This window comes from Astyanax mexicanus, chromosome 2, assembly GCF_023375975.1.
Source record: "Astyanax mexicanus isolate ESR-SI-001 chromosome 2, AstMex3_surface, whole genome shotgun sequence".
NCBI classification, from domain to species: Eukaryota; Metazoa; Chordata; class Actinopteri; order Characiformes; family Acestrorhamphidae; genus Astyanax; species Astyanax mexicanus.
Genome location: NC_064409.1, coordinates 6,910,076 through 6,935,808, shown reverse-complemented (window position 1 = coordinate 6,935,808; position 25,733 = coordinate 6,910,076). Strand labels below are relative to the sequence as shown.

The window sequence follows — 25,733 nt, the reverse complement described above, 5'->3', positions numbered from 1 at the left end:
TCTGGAACGACCATGTACATGTTTTTTTCAGACGTCCTCTGAGAAAATTACAGGTTTAATTATCTACTGTTTTCCGCTAATTTTAGTCGCGCCTGGACACACATCTCTGATTTTCATCACCTCGCTTTAAATAAAATAGCTATTTATCCCCTGCCACCCACCATATTTACACTTTGGTCCACTTAAACACAACAGCGAGTGGAAATGGAGGAGCTACTGAACGTGATGTGACTGAGAAAGCCAAAAAACTACTTGGTCCTCCTGTTTTTTTAATTGCAGTCCGGATGCAAGAGTTTTATCACTGAGTAGAAGTGTAAAATATTTTTCACAGACACCCCCCTGACAAACTAATTCCGTCCAAATAGGGTTTATGTGTCTGAGTCGCGCACTGTCTTAAAAGCACTTAATTCAGCACTAATCTCTCACTTGGGACTGTGCTTATGTCTAAGCTTTTTTTTTTTTTGTTCTTTGGCACAGTATCCAGCTGTTAAATGTTGTGTATCCTTAGTTTGTAGGTATCCACACTGACTGCTGTCTAAGCTTAAGCTCTAAGGTCTCTCTTGACTCTCTGGCCAATTCACACAAAATAGGGATAATGCTGGTGGACAGTGAAGCACTGTTGTAAATTAACCTGGATAAGATCGTCTGCTAAGTGCTATAAATGTAAATGTAGATCAGCTCCATAGTAGTGATGTGTGGCTCCTCATGTCCTCAGACTGCAGTGTTTGTAGGTCAGTGTGTAGTCTGCTTGTTTGACCTGTGGCCAGGTCAGCCAGCATCCAGCAGGTAATCTCAGCTCAAAGCCAGTCATCCCATAAGACCGCAGCTCCCACCTGTTTCTGTGTTTTCATTCGTGTGCGCACACCTGAGGTTCACCTGTTTACCTGCGACTTCGCAAAAGGTTATTTTTAAAAATAAAGGATTCTTTGAACCCTAGATAAATCACGTTTATAATAAAACATGTTTGTAATAAAAGAAGATTTAAAAGGACCTTCCATTGATTCACTAGATTTAAATGTTTGTGAATATTTAATAATGCATACATTACAAAACATGGTTGTTGGAGACCAGTAATGATTTATCTGTAGCATTCCTCTCAGGACTCTCATAGCAGCTTTCTTTTTAAGAGTGTAGGTATCAAAATGAATGTGTGTGTGTTCAGGTTGCGTGTGCAGCGTGTGCATGGCTTTCCATGCCGAATAGTGGCTTGTTGCATGTGGCGTCACTCTAACTCACTCATAATCCCTCCCTCCGCATCTCACTTTGAAAGGCACTGCCTGTCCTGCACCTGCTGTTAATGCAGGGTCAACCCAGACTATGATGCCTATTCATGTGTTTGTCTGACAGCCAGCCATATGAGTCAACATATATTTGCACATTTATATATTTTTTTGGTTGCATTTAACTACACACTAGCAGTGAGCAATAAGGCCCCAAAATATTATCACAATATTTCATAGTATTATTCCATAGAGTTTCCTCGCCTATAGAATACTTAAACAGGGCCTTATAACTTGTTTCTTTTGAAAGGTGAGGGTAGTCAACCTGTACAGCACCAAATATCATGCTAATTGATAAGGGGAGGGTGGTCATCGTATATTTGGGTTGTGCAAATGAAAATTTACAAAATCATCCAAATCAAGTCACTTCAAGCTTATGTTCTGCAAAACCAAGATGCAACATTTGGAGCGAGCCAAATAATGCTGGTCTTCCAAAGGAAAGGGCAATGTCCATAAAATGTGGGCGTCCCAAAAAGACTACAACCAAAAAGAGTCAAACGCAGAACAAGCTGTTTTGTATGGAAGCCCATTCCCTCCACCTAAAATATATATATATATATACACACTCCAGCACATAATTTATTAAGTAAACATATATTTTCACATACTAAGTCGTTATTTCGAGACACTGTTTCAATGTTTTTAGATACCAGTGAAGCTTAAAATACATAAAACAGCATAGTCAGCACCACAGCCACATTCAACACACTAAAATCCACATCCAGTGCTTTATTAAATGAATCTCTTCTTTCCTAAGTTCAGAGGCTAATTTTGGTAGTGATTCCTCTAAAAGCACCAATTTCATAATTTGTAAAAAAAAAAATATATATATATATATATATATCTCAATATTGAGACAGTATCTCAAAATAATGAGAGCAGTTTACTTAAAAAAGAAAGTTTTTTTTTAGGTGGCAGGAATGAGTTTCCATATTTTTGGCATTGGCAGAGAGGATTTTTATTTTTTTTATGTGCACTTCCCACATTCTCAGTTCTGCTGCTCATCCCACAAATGCATGTTCTTTACAAACATGGCAGCATATAAGAGGGAAATGATCAGGCTTTCCAACAGTAGAAGCTAAAGAAGCATTATTACAACAAATATAATCTACCAAAACACAAGTTTCCGTACTTTTCATGCTTGTTGATGTAAAACAAAACCTTTCAGTAATTTTATGAGTGAATTATATGAGATACTAATTATTAATACAAATAAAGGAAACAAAAAAAACTGAACCATTGTTAACCCCTCTCTAGGTTCCACTTTTTAATCCTTATTAAATGCTCTGTTTCTTGGAAAAGCCTGGGTTTGTTTGGTGCGTGTTAAATGGGTTTTCTTTACAAGAAGAAATGATTCTAAAGCCTTATAACTTTATAAACATTTCCTAAGCTGTCAAAAACACAATACACATCTGAAATTAATCAGTTTAGCCTTTATTTTGTTCTAAATCGGCAGAAACTAAGCACTGAAACTTACTTGCAGCAGCTTTGGGAACACTCACAAACAGAGACGGCTGTACCATTTAGCTCTATTATAGGGGAGTTTCCCGCCGTTAGGAGTGGAGCATACCATTCCTGACCTAGGGGCGGGGGAAATTAGACTGTACTTATGTTTCTGCTATATGTTAAATAGGAATATTTATTTGTTTATGCTTCAGTGTTAATCCTATGCTTCAGTGTTTGTACTATTTGTGTTTTTAGCCTCCAAGTTTATTTATATGTTTGATCATGTAGTTAATTAAAGCTTTTTCAGTTGGATTGACCTGGAGGGAGGGGCTAAGTACAAGCTGTGAGGGCTTATATATTTAAACTTTTACTTTAAGTTAATTATAAGATTATACATATAAACCACAATAGAAGACAGCATAAAAATATACATTAAGGAAGAAAAAAATATATAAAAATAGAGAAATATTAACAAGTCTTTGCTAAAGTTAAAGAAAAACATCACCTGCATGATTGGTTTCTTTTTGATTTGCACAACATACTCTTTTTTTTTTGGTTAAGTGACATTTTGTTGATGTTTGGTGCTGTTTGTTTCACTGTATATAGTTGCACATTTTCAAATAATATACACATTTGTAGATTGGACCTGTTTGTTTACTTAAGATGGGCCTTTGTTTTTGTATTTCATAATTTATTTTTGTACAAATAAAGCCATATAAATAATACATATCTTATATAATGTATGTTTTTGCACAAGTAATTCATTTTACACATAATTTGGTAATAAATTGATGAAAGCAACCAAAAAAAAGCTATGAAGCTATGAAGCTCTCCATTCAAATGGTTCATTCAGAAATGGTTTGTTTTCAGAGGCTTGATATACATAGAAACTACCCTGTTGTTCACTAGTTTTATGGCCTCTTGGCTGTTTTGCAGCATAGAAATAATAGCTAGAAATTAAAAGACCTAAATTTGCTTGTGTTTGATTAATTAACTCAGTTGTCTACTCTGATTTTGATGTGTGGGTAACGGCAATTGAGGTTTATCACCATTAATGTCAAAAAACTGTCATGATATGAGTGTTATTCTGCATATTTATATTTTGAATGTTTGTTAATGATGTAATTATGGATAGAAAAATAGCGCCGTCATACAAAGCTTCAGCCCAGTGTGTGGCATCAGTGGAACATATTTAATAAGATCACAGAAGTGAAGCTGCTTGAGATTGGAGTGTGCAAACTACTGCTGCTGCTGCAGTTTCTCTCCTGAGAGTGTCCTCATTTAGAACTGGAGATGAGTTCCAGATAATCTGCATCTGCCTGCAGTCTCCCTCCTCTCTGCATACAGGAACAGCACACGTGCATGTTTCCATTGATTTGGAGCAAGTGGTCCAAGTATAGCTCTCTGGAAGCAGACCAGTAGAGAAGAGGCTGAAATCAAATCTGAGGATCTGCTGTCACTGCTGGGAAGAACATGTGCTACACATGGCTTGGCTCAAATTCCAAAGATAGTGGATTAAACTTTATACTAAAAAACAAAATATTGTCCCAGAATCATCACTACCACAGCAATGTGGGCATGCCCAATAGGGGTCCTAAAATAATATCACAATATTTCATCATGGTATTTTTGCATTAACAAATCTCTTGGTGACATGACAAACCACTGAATTAAAAAAATATATATTTCAAGAATACATTTTCTTATTGCATTTGATATGATATTGCACACCCCTAAATGAGATATATACATATATATTTTTTTTAATCAGATTTGTAACAGAAGTGATGAATAATACAAAATTTAATGATACTAATAATGCACTCCAAATATCTTCATATATCCAGGATTAAAATAAAATGAATGATACTGGACGGATATAATCTGTTTCCAGAAGATATATAATAGGAAAGGTAAACAGTGTAAAAAAGTAGTACCCTGATGTGATAATTAAGGGTGGGTGGGTGATATGGCACAATATCTCAGGGTATAATATAAAAGACCGTCCAATTGGAGCACTGCATTGGACATACAGACATCCGCACTCATACTTTTATGCACCCCAGGGTAATTTAGAGTAACCAATTTTATCAATAAAATTACAAATTAATCTGATCTCCATGTTTTTGAGCTCTCCCCAGAGGTAACCCACACAGACTCTGTAAAAGTATGGAACTGCACCCAGATTGGGACTTGAACCCAGGACTCCAGTACCAAGAGGCAAGAATGCTAAGCACCAATCGCAAACTATGTATAGAAGCAGTCTGGATACCTTTATGTGAATATTTGGCAAAGCTAGGCGATGTTGTAGACATTATAGAAATAAATTATTTATAAACAGCAACAAAAAGTTAATGTTCTGTTAACCAATGTTCTGATCATGCGGGCAGGAAATGCAGTAGCTTTATTACACATATTCACTGCAAATCTTGTGATGTAATAAAAAAGCAGCGTTTCATATCTTCAGTAACAGCAGTTCTGATTTTTCTTGCACACATCAAAAAGTATCTAAGCTGAGTTTCCCCTCTTAAGATGCTTTGCCAGGCTGATACTGCAGCCAACTTCAGTCAGTTTCTGCTTGTTTGGCGTTTTCTGCCTCCAGGTTTGTCCTCAGTAAGTGAAAAACATAGTCAGTTAGTTTGATGAAGCTCTTATGTTTCTCTTAGGTTTCTTTCTTTTCTTTACAGTATGTTTTGATTCATTATGCATCTGTATTGTGGAAGTGCAACCTATCAGTTATCAGCATTTGACTCAACATGAGGAGCAGGTATAGCTCTACAGCTCTGGAAAAAAATAAGAGACCACTTCAGTTTCTGAATCAGTTTCTCTGATTTTGCTATTTATAGGTTTATGTTTGAGTAAAATGAACATTGTTGTTTTATTCTATAAACTACAGACAACACTTCAAAATTGCAAATAAAAATATTGTTATTTAGAGCATTTATATGCAGAAAATGAGAAATGGCTTAAATAACAAAAATATGCAGAGCTTTCAAACACATACATGGTCGTTCTGGATGGAATAAAATCATAGAGGACCACTCATAAAAGAGAAAATTACCCCAGGACCCCTTGAGAAACTTTTCTCTTTATGGGTGGTCATCTGTTATTTTATTTCTGTCCGGAATGACCATGTATGTGTTTTTCTCAGACGTTCTTTGAGAAAATTACAGGCTGAATTATCTATTGTTTTTCACTCCGGGTGCAAGAGTTTTATCACTGAGTAACTGAGAAACTAATCCCATTTGGATAGGGGTAATTTTAATAGAACTGCCCAACCCTTTGATTACATCTGTACACTCATATTTATGACCTGTGATAAAACACGTCTGGATCTTTAAATACATGAACGTGTGAACAGGCCTGACCGCCACGCTTTACTTCCCCATCATCACTTGGTTTCCTCTAATCAGCAGTGCTGTGCTCATGCTGCAGTATCAGTGCTGCTGGATATGAGTCATTACAGTGAATTTACACATCAGCCTTCAGAAGGGTCTGAATTTTACCTTTTTTGGCCCTAAAGGTAAAAAAGGTTTTAGGATATAATCTGATATAACTACTAACCTACTGTACCTACCCCCTCCCTCTTTCTTTCTTTCTTTCTCTCTCTCTCTCCCAGGTTCTCTCTCAGGTGTGGTGTGAGCGTGGTGGGATGAGATGGGTGATGGGCAGCAGGAGGCGGCGGTGGGCGAGTGCCGACCCCATGCCCTGTTTGACAGCTTCGTGCAGGCGTCGACATGCAGGGAGACACTGCGGGCGTTTCAGGAGCTGTGTGGAGAGCTTCAACTGCAGCCTGGGGGCAAAGCACTCTTCTACCACACGCTCAGGAGCAGACTGCACTACTGGAAGGCCAAAGCCCTGTGGGCCAAGCTTGACAAACGAGCCAGCCAGAGAGAGTACCAGAGGGGCCGTGCCTGCACTAACACTACGGTATAAGACCACACACACACACAGACACACCTTTGCGCACACATGGAAAACAAAAGCTGTCACAGACAAATGATGTAGCTAAAGGTAAAAGTCATTTGGTGTAAAGCACCATTTTGGAGGTATTGTGTGGCTGACCTTTTACAGGTACAATTGAATTGTTCTGTTTTTTATCTTGTATATCAGTTCTTTTAAACATGGGTCACATCTAGGCCCAATGTGCTATTCACTACCCATGTTTAACCCCTCCTGGTCCCATCACAGTACGTAGTTGTGGACCAAGGACTCAAAGGAGCAAGGACTATCATGGCACCAAGAGGGTTTAAACATGGGTAGTGCAAGAAAACAACTGTCACAGACAAATGATGTAGCTAAAGGTAATTTGGTGTAAAATGGAATTTGTTTCATTTTTTCATCCTGTATATTAGCTAAAGCTTTATCTGTCTGTTCTTTTGTTATGATTACTAGCCATAATTTTAAACAGGGGTCACAGCTAGGTCGTATGGGTTATGCACTACTCATGTTTAACCCCTCATAGTCCAACTAAAGTCCCTTGTCAGCATCCATATACAGTATGGAGCCCAGGGACGAAACTTTATAGTTACCAGTTGGGCTACCAATACAGGTACCACATGAGCATGTAAACTGGGGTGTCATTAGAAACAGTGAGAACCTGGTAGTGAGAAAATTGTAAAATGAAATGAGTCGTTCAACGTAATTTACACACGGTATGTATACTTTATACATTGTTATGATTTTTATTACAGCTAAAATTTGCAATATTTTACCATCAGGTATATTACCTGATCCCAGCAGGTTTTCCTGTGCTGTTAAGATTTAAACTTTTAGTTGAAATGTAAACATGGAAGCAGCCAAAATAGCAAAAAAGCAGGTAATTTCAGGCAGGTCATATGAAACGCGCAGACTGTAGAGCAATATACTCACCACTGAACGGCGAAAGAGCTAGCGCTGCGGTTAGCGACTAATGCTAATACTGTTCCAGCCTTAGTGCTTATAAGGCTGTTCTTCAGCGGAGTGGCTTTACTGCTACTTAATACCTGACCAGTAAAATTCATATATAAGCCGCACAAGATTATAATGCGCACTAGCGATTTTTGGTAAAATTAAAGGATTTTAAGTGTGCCTTATAGTAGGATAAAATATGGTGGATGAATGGATGGATGGATGGGTGATTAGAAGGGTGGAAGAGTGATATTGGCACCCCCACTCTGTATCTGTTTCTTTAGCTTTATTGTTTTTTTATGCTACCAAAGAGTGCAGCAGTACCACAGTAACAGTATCACCAACTAACTTACTTTACAAAGTTATTTAATTGTAATTACTGTAAATTGGGACTATTAGAGGTTGAAGTCCTTCACAGTTTTGTACTTTTACTGTTCCAGCACAACTAATTAAATGTATCTGTTAACTTGCATGTATACTAGAGAACTTGCATGTTAGAGCAGAGAATGTGTGTCACAAGCTTTTGTGTGTTGTGTGTTCTGTGTTGCTCAGTGTCTGATAATAGGGGCAGGGCCATGTGGGCTCCGCACAGCTATCGAGCTGAGTTTCCTGGGGGCGAGGGTGGTGCTGGTGGAGAAGAGAGATGCTTTCTCCCGAAACAACGTCCTCCACCTGTGGCCCTTTACCATCCAGGACCTGCGCGGCCTTGGGGCCAAGAAGTTTTATGGGAAATTCTGTGCCGGGGCTATCGATCATATTAGTGAGTGAACTTATGCTTCATTTTTTCATCTGTAAACATAGAGCTAATGTGCCTTGGCAAAAAAAAATATTTTTTTTGTTTACATTTTTTGTTGGTCTTATAACCTTTACCTTCTTTCTAATCTCCTGAGACTCTAAACTCTTTCCTATGCTTCCTCTGCTCCATGTTGAGTGTGATAGACACCATGTCACCAAACAGCACAGTGACTACCTGTAGTCCTATATATAGGCCCACTGACTGATTACAAGAGTGTAGACACCTGTGATGCTAATTAGTGGACACACCTTTATTTTACATGTCCGTTTGGTCACAATATTTTTTAGGGATACCATAATTTTTGGTCAGGCTTGTTTAATGAGTTTATTTTTTTAATAATTCTGTTCAAGCATGGTTTAAAAGCAGTGTCTGACTTTTATTTGTTCAGTTTCATAGCATTTTTATTTATTATTAATTTTGTCAGATTATATCAAGTTATTTCTCTGACTATTGTGTGTTTTTCTTTCATTAACCGAGGGATACCAATAATAAGTTACTGTCCATTTCACATTGTTCTTCTTATGGTGAAGATGGAGATTTCTGTGTGGATGATTTTATTAAATACAATATGCAGTGTGTTTTGGGGGGAAGAAGTGTGTGCACACTAATGACCAACAGCTGGCAGAGAGATTTGATATGTGCAAAAAAAATGGAGTTAGGCAGTAAGTCTCACAATGTGAATGTAACCATAATTCCCACAGTGTAACCTCAGAAGTATATTTTACATAATTGTACACAAATGCATGTGTTTGTTGGTAGGTATCCGACAGCTGCAGCTGATGCTGTTGAAGGTGGCTCTGCTCCTGGGTGTGGAGGTTCATGTGAATGTGGAGTTCAGATCTTTACGGGAGCCTCCGGAGAACCAAGAGAAGCGAAGTACCAAATCATTTATTAAACTCTACACAGTTAATTTAACGCTACCAGTGTTAAATCAACAGTACTGATTTAACATAGGCAAATCAACTGTGTACAATTCTAGAATACTTACTCATTCTTAGAATGAAAAATATAGATTTCAGAACTGATTATTGAAATGTTTTTGCATCTGTGTGTTTTGTGCAGGTGTTGGATGGAGGGCTGAGGTTCGCCCCACTACTCATGCTGTGAGCGAGCTGCAGTTTGATGTAGTTATTGGAGCAGATGGCAGGAGGAACACTTTACCAGGTAACATTAGATACATTGAGCTCTGGAAAAAATGTAGAGACCACTTCAGTTTCTGAATTAGTTTTTCTGATTTTGCTTTTTTTAGGTGTTTGTTTGAGTTATTCTATAAACTGCAGACAACATTTCTCCCAAATTCCATTCCAGTTTTCATGCATATTGGCATGTTCTCCTCCACCAGTCTTACACACTGCTTTTGGATAACTTTTTGCCACTCCTGGTAATTTTGTGGTTAAAAAAGAAAATCTAACCCAATGTTCAAACATTGAATTTGAACTGTATTGGAGGAGGCATGTGCTAGTCTTTACCCTCCCGGTGTTGGGGCATTACTAGTGATAGGAGGAGTGCTAGTGAGTGTGTTGGGTAATTGGCTGTGTAAAGTGGGGGGAAAATGGGAAAAAAAATAGAATTAATTTAAAAAAAAGTAGTAGTTTTTAATTAAGTGTATTTTTAATCTAAACTATTTGTATTTTATTTAAAAATATTGACTGTGTTACGCGGGAGACGGAGGGATGGACGTAAGTGCAATATATATTATTTATTAAACAAACAAGATAAAATAAAACAGTAAACAAAACTCGGGTAACGCACAAAACTACAAAGAAAACAAGGCAAGGATAAACTAGAACTAGGAACACAAAATCAGAGTGCACGGAAGACGAGGATTCAAACGAACGGCAAGGATACAAAGATACAACGGATACAAAGATTACTAAGGATACAAAATACAAAAGACTCGACACTGAACATTCAAACAGAGGGGCTTAAATACAGGAGGAGAGTGAGAAACACCTGGGCTAGGATGACGAGGGGGCAGGGTTACAAACAAGACACAGGTGAGAACTCTGATGGTTAGGGCAGGGCTAAGACGTGACAGATACACAACAGAAACACGTGGCTGTGAACACATGACAGGAAAACAGAGGGGAGGAGCACTAGGGAACAAATGAGGGAGAAACATAACACAGACATGGGCTAAGGTGTAACAGACTGATTAAACAGCACATAGTTTAAATGTGTAGAAAGTGCTCAAATAAAAAAACCTTCTAAAACAATGTGGAACCACACATGACAACATAGTAGGAACTTGTGAAATTAGTGCTATTTTGTTGTTTTCTACCGCTCTATGGTGAAACCGCAACTGACACAATTCGAGTCACACAATTTAGGTTCTAAACGTTAGTGCAGTATTTCTTCAAATATTTATTATTAAATATCAGAACAAATAATTGACATTAAAATTATATATCAGAACATTTAACTCCTATAACATGTGACTGGAGAAAAAAAATATATATATATATCTCATGATGGTGGAAACAGGAATTTGTGAGCTATTTGAGTTATGAACTACAGTATGTGTATAACCTCTCAACAGTGTGGGTATTTTTCCCTTACTTTGCTCAAACTCCCACGTTACCTAATAATAATAATCTGCTCTGTTCTCCAGTTAACATTATGCTATGAAAAACAAGTGTCTCCATTCATAAATCTGAATATTTGCACTTTTTATGCACTACAAAAAGACTGACTATACTGTGAAAGCGAGATCACTGGAAGCCCACAGTCGTGCAAAAGAAGTCAGAGAGCATGCAGCCAGGAATGCTTTAGTGTGCACTTGTGGTTACACTGGAATAATAGGAAAAACTGTATGTCCAGGTTTGATAACTGTGGAAAAAAATAATATTGCAGAAAGTGTCAAATCTGTCCTTGACTGTGTGACCAAACACACGTCACATGCAGCGCATTCAGCTGACGGCATGTGTTTCACAATCCTTGGCAGTTTACAGACAGTTCCTCAATCTTGGTTGATGACCCTTTTTTTCTTGGATCTCCTCACAGCCCCGTTTCCTGTGTCTGTTTGTTTGAACAGACGTGACTGTAGACTTTTGGCATTCGGTTTTATCACTCTTTTATTTATGCTTTTAAATTCCCTCTCTCTTTCTCTGTGTTCTTCGGGTAGGCTTTCACAGGAAAGAGTTCCGGGGGAAATTGGCAATAGCCATCACAGCCAATTTCATCAACCGTAACACAACAGCAGAGGCCAAAGTGGAGGAGATCAGCGGTGTGGCCTTTATCTTCAACCAGAGATTCTTCCAGGAGCTACGAAACGCCACAGGTATTACTGAATGATATTTAGACTTAGACTTAGACTTTATTGTCATTCTTAATACCCTCCTGTACGCAGAACGAAATTTTGTTGCGTTGACTCGCCCACAAAAAACAGAGAAAATATATATATAAATATAATATATAAATATAAATATATATATACATACATACATATATATAAAGCATGTAAGTAAAATACAAAGATATATGAAAATTTAGCAGCATAAATATTGAGTATAGATATATCATATAGATACACAATGTACATCTACAAAAATATACACACCTCTATGATAGTAGCACAAATATCTATAAATAAAGTAACTTGTAAAGTTAGAAATATGTAAAAATATGTAAAAGTCAATGTCAGGAGTTTATATATTTATAGGATGTCAGGAGTTTATATATTACTTATATATATATATATATATATATATATATATATATATATATATATATATATATATATATATATATATATATATATATTTTATAAAGCTTATAAACAGATGAAGTATAAGTATGAATACATTAATAAATTAAAATAAAAAGCTACTAAGATAAAGTAACGCAGGATAATAATTTATAAAAGTCTTTTTCGCACTATTAGGCACATTTAAAATTGTGTAATTCTGTCAAAAATCATCAGTGCATCTTATAATCTATTGCGTCTTATGTATGACTTTTTCCAGACAAGTTTTAAGGAGCAGTAAAGCCACTCTGCTAAAGTACAGCCTTATACAGGAGTTTCAGTTTAGTTCTTGAGCACTGAGCCTGGAGCAGTGTTAGCATTAGCCGCTAACCACACTAAGCACTAGCTATTTTGCTGTTCAGAGGTAAGTATTATCAGACTGCAGTTTTCAGGAGAGAAATCTGTGTAGATTAACATCCAGCACTCGTTTGACTTTAATATATATATATATATATATATATATATATATATATATATTTTAAGAATTACATTTACTTAGCTTAGCTTTACGCCCAGCCACAAGACCTGCTGTATTAAATGGGAAACATGGTGACACCATTGTTCCTTACTAGTGCCGCATAATGTGCCTTATAATTCGGTGCTCCTTATATAAGAAAATAGAAGAAAATAGACGATTATTGATAGTGCATTTATCAAACCTAAGTTTCCTTATCTTTGTTGTTTTGTTTATGTGTCTTACTCAGGTATTGACCTGGAGAACATTGTCTATTATAAGGATGACACTCATTATTTCGTCATGACGGCTAAAAAGCAGAGTCTTCTGGAGAAAGGGGTCATCCTGCGTGTAAGGTTTTTTTTTTTACTTCTAAAGTAATATATATATAATATCTAATAAAATATGTTTGTTTGTGTGTGTCCCTAACCTTGTTGATGTGTTAATGTTCCTACAGGATTATGCAGACACAGAGATGTTGCTCTCCCGAGGAAACGTGGACCAGAATGCATTGCTGGCTTATGCCCGGCAGGCAGCAGACTTCTCCACCAATCATCAGCTGCCAACACTGGATTTTGCCATCAACCACTACGGTCAGCCAGACGTAGCTATGTTTGACTTCACCTGCATGTACGCCTCTGAGAATGCAGCGCTCGTGCGGCAGCGCAGGGGACATTCTCTGCTGGTCGCTCTGGTGGGGGACAGTCTGCTGGAGGTGAGCTATTTATAGGTTTATGTTTGAGTAAAATTAACAGTGTTGTTGTATTCTATAAACTACAGACAACATTTCTCCCAAATTCCAAATAAAAATATTGTCATTTAGAGCATTTATTTGCAGAAAATGAAAAATAACAAAAAATTTATAAAGTTTTAAGAGTTTAGAAATCAATATTTGGTGGAAGAACCCTGGTTTTTAATCACAGTTTTCATGCATCTTGGCATCATGTTCTCCTCCACCAGTCTTACACACTGCTTTTGGATAACTTTATGCTGCTTTACTCCTGGTACAAAAATTCAAGGAGTTCAGTTTGGTTTGATGGCTTGTGATCATCCATCTTCCTGTTGATTATATTCCAGAGGTTTTCAATTTGGTAAAATCAAACTAGACTGCATTTTATGCAATTTCATTTATTTTGATTGATATTATAATAATGTAGTATGTTTATTATTAGTAATTTATTAGTAGTAATAATAAATTACTAAGCATGATTAACTATGATTATTAGTGACTCTGATTATAACTAAATAAATATAACGTTAATAAAATAAAATATTTATTAATCAGATAAACAAAGACACTGTTAGCTCTCTGTATGTAAAATATTGATATTAATGATAATATAAGTTAAACTTATAGCGCCTTTCCCAAACCCAAGGACACTTTACAAATACAGGGAAAAGAAAAATAGCGATGTATGCATTAATAACATTTTATTTTCATTTTGTTGCAGTTGTGTATTCTTGAAATATTTTTTTTAATTTAATTTTAATCGTTATCGTGAAAATACTATGAAATATTGTGATGTTATTTCAGGGCCATATCGCCTACCTTCAATAATATGTTTATTACTCTTTTCTTCAGCCTTTCTGGCCTATGGGGACCGGTATAGCCCGGGGTTTCCTGGCTGCTATGGACGCAGGCTGGATGGTTCGCAGTTGGGGAATGGGTGCCTGCCCTTTAGAGGTGCTGGCTGAGAGGTTGGAGCTGTTCTTTAGTCTGCTGGAATGGTTTAATGAGTGCAGGCATGTCTGTGAGGGTTTGACAGGAATGAATGATGGTGTTTCCTCCTCTTTTTCAGAGAGAGTGTGTATCGGTTGCTTCCTCAGACGACGCCGGAGAATGTCAGTAAGAACTACAGCCAGTACAGCCTGGACCCGTCCACACGCTACCCCAACATCAACACTCAGCTCATTAGTCCAGCTCAGGTGAGTTACCTATGCTATTAAGATTTTATTCATGCACACATATGTACAAATTATTCTGTTTAGTAAAAATTAGGCCTGTGATGATAATTACATTATTGACCTATGGTAAAGTAAATGGACATAACCTCAATAATATTTGATAATAGTGATATCGTCTTTTTGCTTACATACAGCTCTGGAAAAAATAAGAGACTTAAAATGATGAGTTTCTTTGATTTTACCAAATTGAAAACCTCTGGAATATCATCAAGAGGAAGATGAATGATCACAAACCATCAAACCATACTAAACTGCTTGTATTTCTGCACCAGGAGTAAAGGCATAAAGTTATCCAAAAGCAGTGTGTAAGACTGGTGGAGGAGAACATGCCAAGATGCATGAAAACTGTGATTAAAAAAACAGGGTTATTCCACCAAATATTGATTTATAACTTCTTAAAACTTTGTGAATATGAACTTGCTTTTTTGCATTATTTGAGGTCTGAAAGCCCTGCATCTTTCTTGTTATTTCAGTCATTTCTCATTTTTTGCAAATAAATGCTCTAAATGACAATATTTGTATTTAGAATTTGGGAGAAATGTTGTCTGTAGTTTATTGAATAAAACAACAATGTTCATTTTACTTAAACATAAACCTATAAATACCAAATCAGAGAAAATGATTCAGTCATGCAACAATGACCAATGCTTCAAGACATATTTCCCAAACTAGGATAAACGAAAATGTGTTTTGTTTCTTTAAAGGGGTATAATTGCTTAGTTATGCTATTCTATTATCATTATATCAGTGGTATTTAATGGTCTTAAAATCATTTCTGGGATGACATCATCCACAAATGTTTTTTTATTTTGACAGGCCTAGAAATAGTGTTGATTGGATGAAGATGATGATGATGAACAAAAATATGTTTATTGCACAGGTTTACCACCTCATAGACACAGATGAAGGGCCGCTTTTGGGAATGAACATGACCCTGTCTCCAGCATCAGTGCTCAACCGACAAGGTAACAGTTACACTACACACAGAAGAATGTGCAGATTTACACAATTACAGTATGAAAAAGAGAGAAAAATAAATGTTGCATTGTGTGTGTGTGTGTGTGTGTGTGTGTGTGTTTGTTTGTGTGCAGATTCCACAGCTCGCTCAAATAAGCTGCTGGGCTGGTGCCAGGAGCAGACGGAGGGTTACAGGAGTGTGTGTGTAACTGACCTCACCACATCCTGGAGGAATGGCCTGGCCCTCTGTGCTCTTATACACAGATACAGACCTGACCTCATGTGAGTACTGTGTAGATGTGTGTGTGTTACACTACTCTTTCTTCTCACTGAAATCTCCATTGGAAATTGATTATTAACTTAAGTAAAATAGCTTAAATGATACCCAACAGTTATACTAAAGTAAACATGTTTTTTTCTCTTTGATGCAAATAAACCAATTAAAATTGGTTCAGTTGCTACAGAAAAACTGTGAAAAAACTATTTTTACCATGTAGGTACTTAGGCCCAATCCCATAGCTGCTGGTGGTTAACTAGTTAACTTTAGGGCGTATTTTATTGTATGTCTTCAGAAAGCCAGGAAATGGTGCGGAAATTAATCATTATTGTTAATTTCTCTGTGAAGGGGAGTGGAAAATAGCTTTGATTTGCTTTTTTTTCCACCTTAAATGCTGCAGCCCCTGCCGTCTGTTGCACCTTTTAAGGTGGAATGGGAAAGTTAGCTAGCTAGCTACTGGGACAAACTACTAGGAACTTTTTTATGCTTGTTATGAAGAATTTGGTAATAAAACATTAAAACTACACATTAAACGCTGGTGATATAGTGCAAATTGTCACTTTTAACTAGGAAAATTCTTATATTTGTGGGTTTCTTACCCATTCCTCCAGCCTAAGTAACAAGAATCAGAAAACAGAGGGGTAGGGGTATATGGTAGGGCCAAGGGGTGAAATGGGATTGGGCCTTAGCCTTATACTGTTTGTTTCCCTGGTTTTGCTTTCTTGCTTTCCAGGTTTGAGTTACCCAAATGCAGACAAATATCTTTAAGGGCAAACATTTTCAAAAGAATATCGAAACGGACTCTTTAAGTAATTGCTGCAAAGAGGTTTCATCATATTACTTAAATCAGTTTCAGCTGCCTTATGTGTTTTAATACTGATTTTGTTTTCTGCTTTTTGCAGTGATTTTGACGGTCTGGAGGAGAGCGAGGCTGAACTGAACTGGCAGTTGGGTTTGGAAATAGCTGAACGGGAGCTCGGGGTCTCCCCCATCATGACCATCCAGGAGCTGAGCATGCTGGAAGAGAGCGACTCGCTGTGCATGGTCATGTACCTCAGCCAACTCCACGACCTCCTCAAAGACACAGTGCCTCTCAGTGGTGAGGAGTCACATTTTCAGTCATCTCAGAGAATCAGAAAGAAAACTGTGTGTAGATGATTCAGAAAGATTATCTACACACATCATCTTCCTTTCTCTTCCTTTAGAGAGTTTGAGTCCAGAGGAGAGAGCTGCTCTGCTCTCCAGCACCAAGTCTCCAATGTGTTTACTCAACAGACTGGGGCAGAGTCTGTCTCGCAAACGCAACCCAAAGGTACTCTATACCGCACACACACACACACACACACACACACACACACACACACACACACACACACACACATGCCACAAATTCAGTTCTGCTCTTTACCAACACATGATTCCACGTATGTGTATCTGTCAGGATAAGAAAGAGAAGGACGCTGATGGAGTTGGCAAGAGAAGGAGGACAAGCCAAGCTGGTCTGTCAGAAGATGTGAGTTATTTTGTGTTACGGTTAACTTTGTTTAAATTTTATTTATTTTTTCTTACTGGTTTAACCCCAGCCTTATTTCTATGTTTTATTTTTACCTTTCGGTATAACTAATTATTCAGTATCTACCATACATTCCATATTCACAAGAAATTATTAATCAGTAGCTAATCATTATTTAGAGATTTCAGTAAGTAGTAATTAGTCAGTAACTGTTAATTATTACAAACATGCTGTTTATTAAGTATGTATTAAGTATTCAATAAGTAATAATTAGTCAGCATATACAAATGATTTCATAAGAACAATTTTTCAGTACCTAATATTTTATAACAGGTAATACCAGGTAATTATTCAATAAGTAGTATTGATCAATAACTTCATATAAATTAATATTTATTCAGTAAGTACTACTGAATTCAGTGGGTACTCTTTAATAAGTATTGTTTTGTGCTTATTTAGTGAGTATTAATTATTCAGTATCTACTAATTTCTCAGTACATATTGATTATGTACATATCCACATATACTATACTACATTAAACATATAGATAATAAAACAGGTAATTAATGATTTGTAACTTAGCATTGAAGATCTTCTCATTATACTCACTTTTTGTTGCCAGCACTTTTAATGTGTTTGTATTGAATTATTTAGTGGGCACAGCCAACATACACTGTATACAAGCTGTACACTGAATACTTTACAGTGTATCAAAGTGTCATATCTTCAATATTGTTAATATTGTTAATTAAGTATTATTTTGTGCTTGTTTCATAAATACTACTTATTTAGAATCCACTTAGTGGATCCACTTATCCAGTGAGTGGAAGTGAAAGGTTGATGTTTTTAATGTTTCTAATCTTCTTCATTGTATTTTCTTCTTTATGGATCACCCCAACAGGAAGAGGGTCAGAAAGATCACCGTGATGACCACGCCCAGGCAGTGTCACCTGGATCAGAGACGGGGACGGCAGTGAGCGGTAACCAGAGCAGGGTCAGGTCTATGGCCACCCAGCTGTTGGCCAAGTTTGAAGAAAACGCCCCGTCACCTTCAGTGGCTGCGATCCGGAGACAGGTGTTTGTGTGTGTGATGGCGTGTGTGTACATATTGGTGTGTTCTGGGTCTGTCTGTGCGTTTGTGTGCATCTGCATGTTTGCCTGGGTTCGTGCGTTTGGTCCTTGATGCATAATCAGTGCTAACAGATCAGCATCAGTCAGTGTGTGTTGGGTTGGGTTTGTTGAAGAAGTGGTTCAGTGTTGGACTGAATGCTGTTAGATTAGTAGTCTTAGCTTTCAGAAGGTTCTGGTTGAGGATGGGTAAAGTAGACTCGGCAGTCAGTGTTATAGACTGGTGTGTGCTATACAGCTATATATAGGTTAGACTGGGCAACCATTGCTTTATCTGTGGTAGTTTAATCACTAAATGACGTGGTCATTTGGTAATGTGGTAATGTTTTGTAATGTAGAATCTCCAATGTAGTCATAGAAGCAATATGATGTGGTTCTTTATTCTGTAGTCCTGATTTCTGTACAGGATTAGTTTGACTTAGTTGAATGATTCTGAAGTGTATCAACTCTAAAACAAGCATCAAATGAAAACCAATAAGATGTGCACATTTTTGTTTTGTCTGTTTCTGTTCATGTTTCTTTTTCTCACGTTTTGTTTCATTTTTTTACATCAACATTTGTTAAAGATTATTTTGAGGCAGGCCATGAAAAAACATGGAATTACAACAATTGAAGCAAAATTGAACACCAAATAAAAATGTAAAGAATCAAAGAAAAATCATGTTCATTTTAATGTTCTGCTCTCCCCATCCCTTCTATTTAAGCATTCAAGCAGAAGAAATGTTCATGTTGATGAATATGATGGTCGTAAAAAAAAAAGGAATAAAGGAAACCAGCGAGAATAACTATTAGTGCCTCTTCTGGTGACGGTAGACCTTAATCATGCATTAATAAGAAAATTTTTGATAACTGACCCTCCTGTATCATTTGAATCAAAAGTTATCTTAACTCATGTATTTTGTTCTGCATCTCGTCTTGGTCAACAGTACATTTTAAGTTAAGCCGACTCCAAAAAAAAACTTAAATGAGCTACAGCTGATATTTGGTTCTCCTTTTACACTACAGAGTTGTTAAGTTACAAGTTAAATTAAGTATTTTTCACACTATAAGGTGCTTTTATAATCCTTTCACTTTCCCAAAAATCGTCAGTGCACCACTCCGCTAAAGTACAGCATTATACAGGAGTTTTAGTTTAGCCCGAAGCACAGAGGCTGAAGCAGTATTAGCATTAGCCGCTAACCACCCTAAGCACTAGCTCTTTTGCCGTTCAGAGGTGAGCATTATCGGCATGTAGCCTGCTGCTAACCCTGGCTAGCACTGCTGGAGCTGCATTAGCATTACCCGCTAACCGTGCTAAGCGCTAGCTGTATTAGAGTTTATTAGAGAACAGTAAACAGTCAACTCAGCTCAGAATGTACTATTGACCCAATTGGAATGCAAAACTTAAAGAGTCATAAATTCTTTGCAATCCTTTACTTCATCATTTTAAAATATTAGTCTTATTGTGCGATAGTGTGGCTAAACAGTACACACTGTTAACTGAGGGACAAGCTCCTTCTTGAGGGCTGGACCAGGTGTATTAGAGTACGGTATGTCAGGATCTTGTGATTTGTAATTTGCAACCACTAAATAAATCCAGATTACAAGACAACAAATTCTGTAGCATGAATGATACAAAAACTTGAAGATTTTGAAAGTTTAGAAATGTGTATTGGGCATAACCTGTCAAGAGTTAGTGACTGAGAAACCAGGCATAAAATATTAAAATATAAAATAAATAAAAAGTCTTTCCTTCAATTTCACTGAAAAACTCTCTGACCCTTCTATTTAAATGAGGATGAAACTCTTCGGTCTCTTTTAGTCTTTTCAGTAACAGCTCAATTAGCAACACTATTAATTCTGTGTTTTGCAGTGTATAATTAATTAAAATGATCTGGTCACACTACAATGGTGCATCTGTTGAGTGTTAATTATCAAATTGTGGAAATTCTGAGATGCTCTAGCTTCTACTTCAGAGATAGCACAATATTTATTATACTATTTTTACTCATTTATGAACCAGTGTCAGCTCCCACAGCTCTCTGGTCTTCTGTTACTCTTTTTCTTTACTCTTGCTCACTTGGTTTGTCCATGTGATCTGCCATGCCCATGCCAGAGTGGCTCCATGCCAAATCTGGACCAAATCGTGTGTACTTCTCCCGTGCCTGAACCTCCGAGTGAACCTGTGCCTCCAACCCCAGTTCCTGCATGGAGGAAGGTATGAACGCTCTGAGTGCATCCTTTCCTTAGAACCTTAGAAATGGGCTTAGAGATAGGAACTTTCTTATGAATCTTTCTGGAGTGGTTTTGGAATATCAGTTTAAAGGAGAACTCCAGTGTAAAAATGGACTTTTGGTGCAGTAAAGCATGATAAAAAGTACTTAACTTTGTTGAATAGCCCAGCTTCAGTCTCCCGCACTTTTCCGAGATATAGTAATTTTGTGCTCTTTGCCCAGCACTCTTTACAAAGGCAGATAAATCTCTTTTTACATCGATATCCAGGCTCAAGTAGCTCCATCCCTCATTGGTAGAATCTGGAGAGCTCTGACATTTAAAATGAGGCATTAATAACTTTAAAAGTGCACTAGAAGCTTATTAAAAACATTGTTTACATCCCAAAACGCTAGCTTCAGCTCCGGGAGCTGCCATCACTGAACTGATAATAACATAAATCTGTATACATACACTCCAGTACAGTGATGGCGGCGCTCGGAGCTGAAACTAGCGTTATGGGATGTAAACAGTGGTTCTTGTGGTTCTTGTGCACTTTTGAAGCTATTAATGCCTCGTTTTAAATATCAGAGCTCTGCAGATTCTACTAATGAACTCAATGAACTTTGAGCTGGATATTGGTGTAAAAAAGCTATTTTTGGGGGGCAAGTTATACCCCAAAGCACCCGTTGTAAAGAGTGTTGGGCAAAAAAACACAAACAGAGGTGTGCTAGTACTCTTTATCATGTTTTACTACACCAAAAATCAATTTTGCACCAGAGTTCTCCTTTAATGTATGGTGTAGAGAAGGTGTGATTTGTTCATGTGCTCTGTCTAGAAAAAGCGCACTCAGCAGCAGGAGCTGATGAGCTTCCGCTACAAGGAAATGATCAAGGGGCAGTCTCTGCCCAGCAGGAGTGAGCAGGTAAAGACACCTGCGCTGTAGCATATAGCATCAGTAGAGTAGACTAGAAGTTCCACTAGTGTTTTTTAGTCCATACAGGTAGTAGAATGTCTGTGTGTGTGTGTTTGTGTTTGAGTGTTTAACGTTGATTAATGTAATTCTCCATTAGTTGTAAATGACCGAACAATGTGCTCCTGTTTATGCAGCTTTCTGACCGTTATTTCTGCGCAGGTTTTCTATGACCTGCAGTCATAAAATTGGGTGAATGCCTTGTGAGGGAGGTTCTGTGTGAGTGAATGTGAATGCTCGTGTGTGTTTTTATAAGCTCTGGGGTGTTTTAAGTCCCAGCAAAGGTTGTGTTCTGTTTGCGATTATCGTTACTGACTGCAAGGCAGCGGACATGTGATGCGGAGAACTTTAACTGAAAGTTACTCGACTGCTGGTGTGACTGAATTGGTGTGACATTTTTAGAACAGCTGTTCAAAACCGTAACTCATAGTTTGATTTTGATACCATACTATGGATACCCTTCCATGATTTTACTATGGTAAAAATTTAAAAGGTTAAAGGATCAATCAGTAGTAAATGCGAGGGAGTGTTTAAAAGGGCTGCAGGAGTCCAGTTTTCAAACACTGGATAGAGTTTTCTGCCCTAGATGTGAAGTCTTACTCTAATCTTGTAGCTGATCAGAGATTATTAACATTTCAGTGTCCAAAATGCACAAAATATCCAAAATCTCTATTACTCAAGTGGTGGTGGTAAATTACCCAGATATGGTTAACAAACCTTACTGAAGCTTAGTGATTACCTGTTCAGCAGAAAAAATAACCAACTCACCTGTTTCCATGGCTGCAGCATACTGTTTGCATGCTGTTGTCTATACCTGGCAACCCTGAGTGTGGAAATGAGACATCTAACAAAGTGAAGTCTGTGATGTACCACACACTGTACAGTCCAAATAAGAACATACTGGCTGAAGATCTGCTGATGATACAGATATTAAGGAAATACTCCAGAAAATATATAATTCTTAATGGTCCTTTATCACTGTCAAAACACAGAATATTTATTGGATTGAACACATAAAACCAAAAACGATTTTTTTTTTAACTTAACTGTAAACCTCTGCAATTAATATAAAAAGTTTCAAATGCATACTAAAAAAATATTATTTAAGGGATTTATACTGGCAAAAATGTATCTGTATTGTGCACAATATTTAAAAGTACCAGTTTTAACTTGTCCATCACTATTGTATGCACTTTTACTTAAACCTAGTTTTAATTTGAATATGTAGCTGTTCATTGTTTAAAGCCACTTATTATACAGCTCTGGAAAAAAAAATAAGAGACCACTTAAAATGATGAATTTCTTTGATTTTACCAATTTGAAAACCTAAAGATGGATGATCACAAGCCATCAAACCAAGATGAACTGCTTCAATATTTGCACCAGGAGTGGCCTAAAATTATCCAAAATCAGTGTGTAAGACACATGAAAGATACATGAAAACTGTGATTAAAAACCATTTGGTTATTCCACCAAATATTGATTTCTAAACTCTTAAAATTTTATGAATATGAACTTGTTTTCTTTGCATAATTTGAGGTCTGAAAGCTCTGCATCTTTTTTGTTATTTCAGCCATTTCTCATTTTCTGCAAATAAATGCTTTAAATTATAATATTTTTATTTGGAATTTGGGAGAAACTGATTCAGAAACTGAAGTGCTCTCTTAATTTTACTTATTTCCATCTCATTCAACTTTCTTCCATGTTTGTTTCTCATTGCTAGAGATACATAAAGATGTACACAGGGGGAGTGAGCTCATTGGCTGAGCAGATAGCCAGTCAGCTCCACAGACAGCAGGATGACCCCAAGCCCCTTTTTGACAGGAGGGAGCTGGTAAGCTCTTACCTATAGAGCTGGCTTTAGAGTGTGCTTAACACAATGTGTGTGTGCTGTGTGAACCAGTCACCAAAGCTTTACTAGTAGACCCCTTGCTGGCTCGCTCTGTGTGTGTGTGTGTGTGTTTGTGTGTGTGTGTGTGTGTGTGTGTGTGTGTGTGGGTTTGTGAGACAGTGGGTGTGCCTTTAATCCAATTTTTCTTCACAAGCTTTGGCTTTGTGAGATTTGGCTTCCTGTCAGATTGCTGTGCTGCAGATACGTGTTCAGCCTCTCCTGATCTGAAGCTTTCCTGCTTATTACTTTATATTTCACACTAAATTGATCATAAATAACCTTTTTTTTATTAATCATCAAATTTTACATGATTGCCTTATAACTGTCTTGTTATGTTAGCCTTGTTTTGCTAAATAATTTTCCAAATGCAACTGAAATGTAACTAACAATAGATGCTGGACATAAGAAAAAAAACTTAGCAAATGAAGGGTTAATTAAAACAGTCTACAGTCTTAACAGTTTGGCATATCAATGCAATCAGTCTAATTTATTCATGCAATTCATAAGCCTGTATATTCACAGAAAAATACAAGCTTTCAAACTTCAGTATACAAAAAAATTAATTTTACTAAATAATCATGAAATCAAATGAGAAGAAACTGTGGCAAACCTATCACAATAACAATAAGTACATTTATACTACATCTATACTATATTTCTGATCAATATGTTCTCAATTGGAAGGGTGTGCTATAACAGGATTAGCTTTATTAGGCTCTAGGTCCTAGAGGGTGTTATCAAAAAAAATACTTTTATGGGATAAAAAAAACTACAGGATTTTAGGTTCACAGATGATGCAGACATTAAAATACAATACAGTTTTTCAATGTTGTATGTAATGGGAATCATGTCATTGTTCTTTACATTAAACATGCATGTTAAGTGGACCACTCAGTGGAAAACAACTGAGAAAAAGACATGTCGAAAAGATGTCATTTTGTCGTCTGTGTATAACGATTAAAAGATGTTCACAATTAATCTGGAATTAAGGTTTTTACAATAATTTACAAAATAATTTACAAAATAAGATAGTGAACCCATCTTGCACGTCCACAGATGTCCAACAAAGCTCCAAATCAGGCGTTCAGATATTAAACCTTATTATGTATTATTTATATAGACATGATTTGAGCATCTTTCTGATGTTGCATGTTTTCAGCAAATACTCCAAAATAACTTAAATTAAATTAAATGTTTTTCTTTGATATACATTGAAAAGTAGGAAAGTTACAAGGTTTTCAATCAACAAGACAATGTTCTACTTTAAATATGTTTTACTCTAAAAAGCTTACATTTCCCACACTTTTGTTTGTGTCCTGCTCCCTTCTACATTTTCTGGTACCACTTTAAAATAAGACTACCCTTATGAAGGGTTTATAAATGGTTTGCAGTTAGTTTAATAATGGTTACTGATTAGGTTGTAAATGCCTTAAAATCATTAATAATCAGTTATAACACATACGTAGGAAGGGCAACAATACAGACGGCTGTGGGTTCACTATTTGGCAAACAACAGGTCATTGTTGCCCTTTCTATGTATGTGTTATAACTGATTATTAATGATTTTAAGGCATTTACAACCTAAATAGTAACTGTTAATAAACTAATTGTAAACCATTTATAAACCCTTTATAAAGGTAGTCTTATTTTAAAGTGGTTCCCATTCTCTTTATCTGCCACATCTTTAGCATACATTGCTTCTCTAATGTTGCAGATATAAAACACTGTTTTTAGTGTAAAACTCATAGGAGCGCCTCAGACTCTGCCCATTCACTGTCCTAACTGTTGTCCCCTTTGACTCGTGTCCTGCAGGGTTCTCAGCGGAAGGAGTTTCCTGTGAGCATGGGAGGCAGTGATGTGTGTTATTTCTGTGGCCGGCGTGTGTACGTGATGGAGCGGTTGAGCGCCGAGGGGAAGTTCTTCCACAGGAGCTGCTTCCAGTGTGACCACTGTAGCTCTACACTGCGCCTCTCCAACTATGTCTACGACCAACTCCAAGGTGTGCAGTATAGACAGTGTGTGTGTGTGTGTGTTTCTTTAGTAAATCAAGTAGATTGTTTAATATAATAATCTCCTCCCAATATTTATCAATTTAATGGACTTACAGCCATGGAATGGGTGGACACATCAATGGACCAATCAGCTATAGCATTAAAACCAACAGACTAATATTGTGTAATATTTTACAGACAGTTAGTCCAGCACTAAAGAGCTGAGTCCCTGAAGG

General features: G+C 36.9%; 1 protein-coding gene across 13 annotated transcripts in view; it reads left to right on the top strand.

Moving 5' to 3' along the window:
• mical3b (microtubule associated monooxygenase, calponin and LIM domain containing 3b) overlaps nucleotides 1–25,733 on the top strand; it is a 48,774-nt gene that overhangs the window by 2,628 nt on the left and 20,413 nt on the right. For 6 of the 13 annotated variants that reach the window (XM_049473245.1, XM_049473246.1, XM_049473248.1 and 3 more), the window contains exons 2-20: nucleotides 6,346–6,656; nucleotides 8,169–8,376; nucleotides 9,172–9,288; nucleotides 9,475–9,576; nucleotides 11,537–11,692; nucleotides 12,862–12,962; nucleotides 13,069–13,326; nucleotides 14,194–14,309; nucleotides 14,411–14,537; nucleotides 15,457–15,541; nucleotides 15,668–15,815; nucleotides 16,713–16,909; nucleotides 17,016–17,122; nucleotides 17,252–17,323; nucleotides 18,226–18,399; nucleotides 20,548–20,649; nucleotides 21,481–21,567; nucleotides 23,339–23,449; nucleotides 25,319–25,505. In XM_049473245.1, the coding sequence (XP_049329202.1) occupies nucleotides 6,384–6,656; nucleotides 8,169–8,376; nucleotides 9,172–9,288; nucleotides 9,475–9,576; nucleotides 11,537–11,692; nucleotides 12,862–12,962; nucleotides 13,069–13,326; nucleotides 14,194–14,309; nucleotides 14,411–14,537; nucleotides 15,457–15,541; nucleotides 15,668–15,815; nucleotides 16,713–16,909; nucleotides 17,016–17,122; nucleotides 17,252–17,323; nucleotides 18,226–18,399; nucleotides 20,548–20,649; nucleotides 21,481–21,567; nucleotides 23,339–23,449; nucleotides 25,319–25,505 (2,728 nt within the window). In that variant the 5' untranslated portion in view covers nucleotides 6,346–6,383. The remainder of the gene's footprint in view (nucleotides 1–6,345; nucleotides 6,657–8,168; nucleotides 8,377–9,171; nucleotides 9,289–9,474; nucleotides 9,577–11,536; nucleotides 11,693–12,861; nucleotides 12,963–13,068; nucleotides 13,327–14,193; nucleotides 14,310–14,410; nucleotides 14,538–15,456; nucleotides 15,542–15,667; nucleotides 15,816–16,712; nucleotides 16,910–17,015; nucleotides 17,123–17,251; nucleotides 17,324–18,225; nucleotides 18,400–20,547; nucleotides 20,650–21,480; nucleotides 21,568–23,338; nucleotides 23,450–25,318; nucleotides 25,506–25,733) is intronic. The other 7 variants (XM_049473251.1, XM_049473254.1, XM_022671851.2 and 4 more) reach the window with 3 other exon arrangements.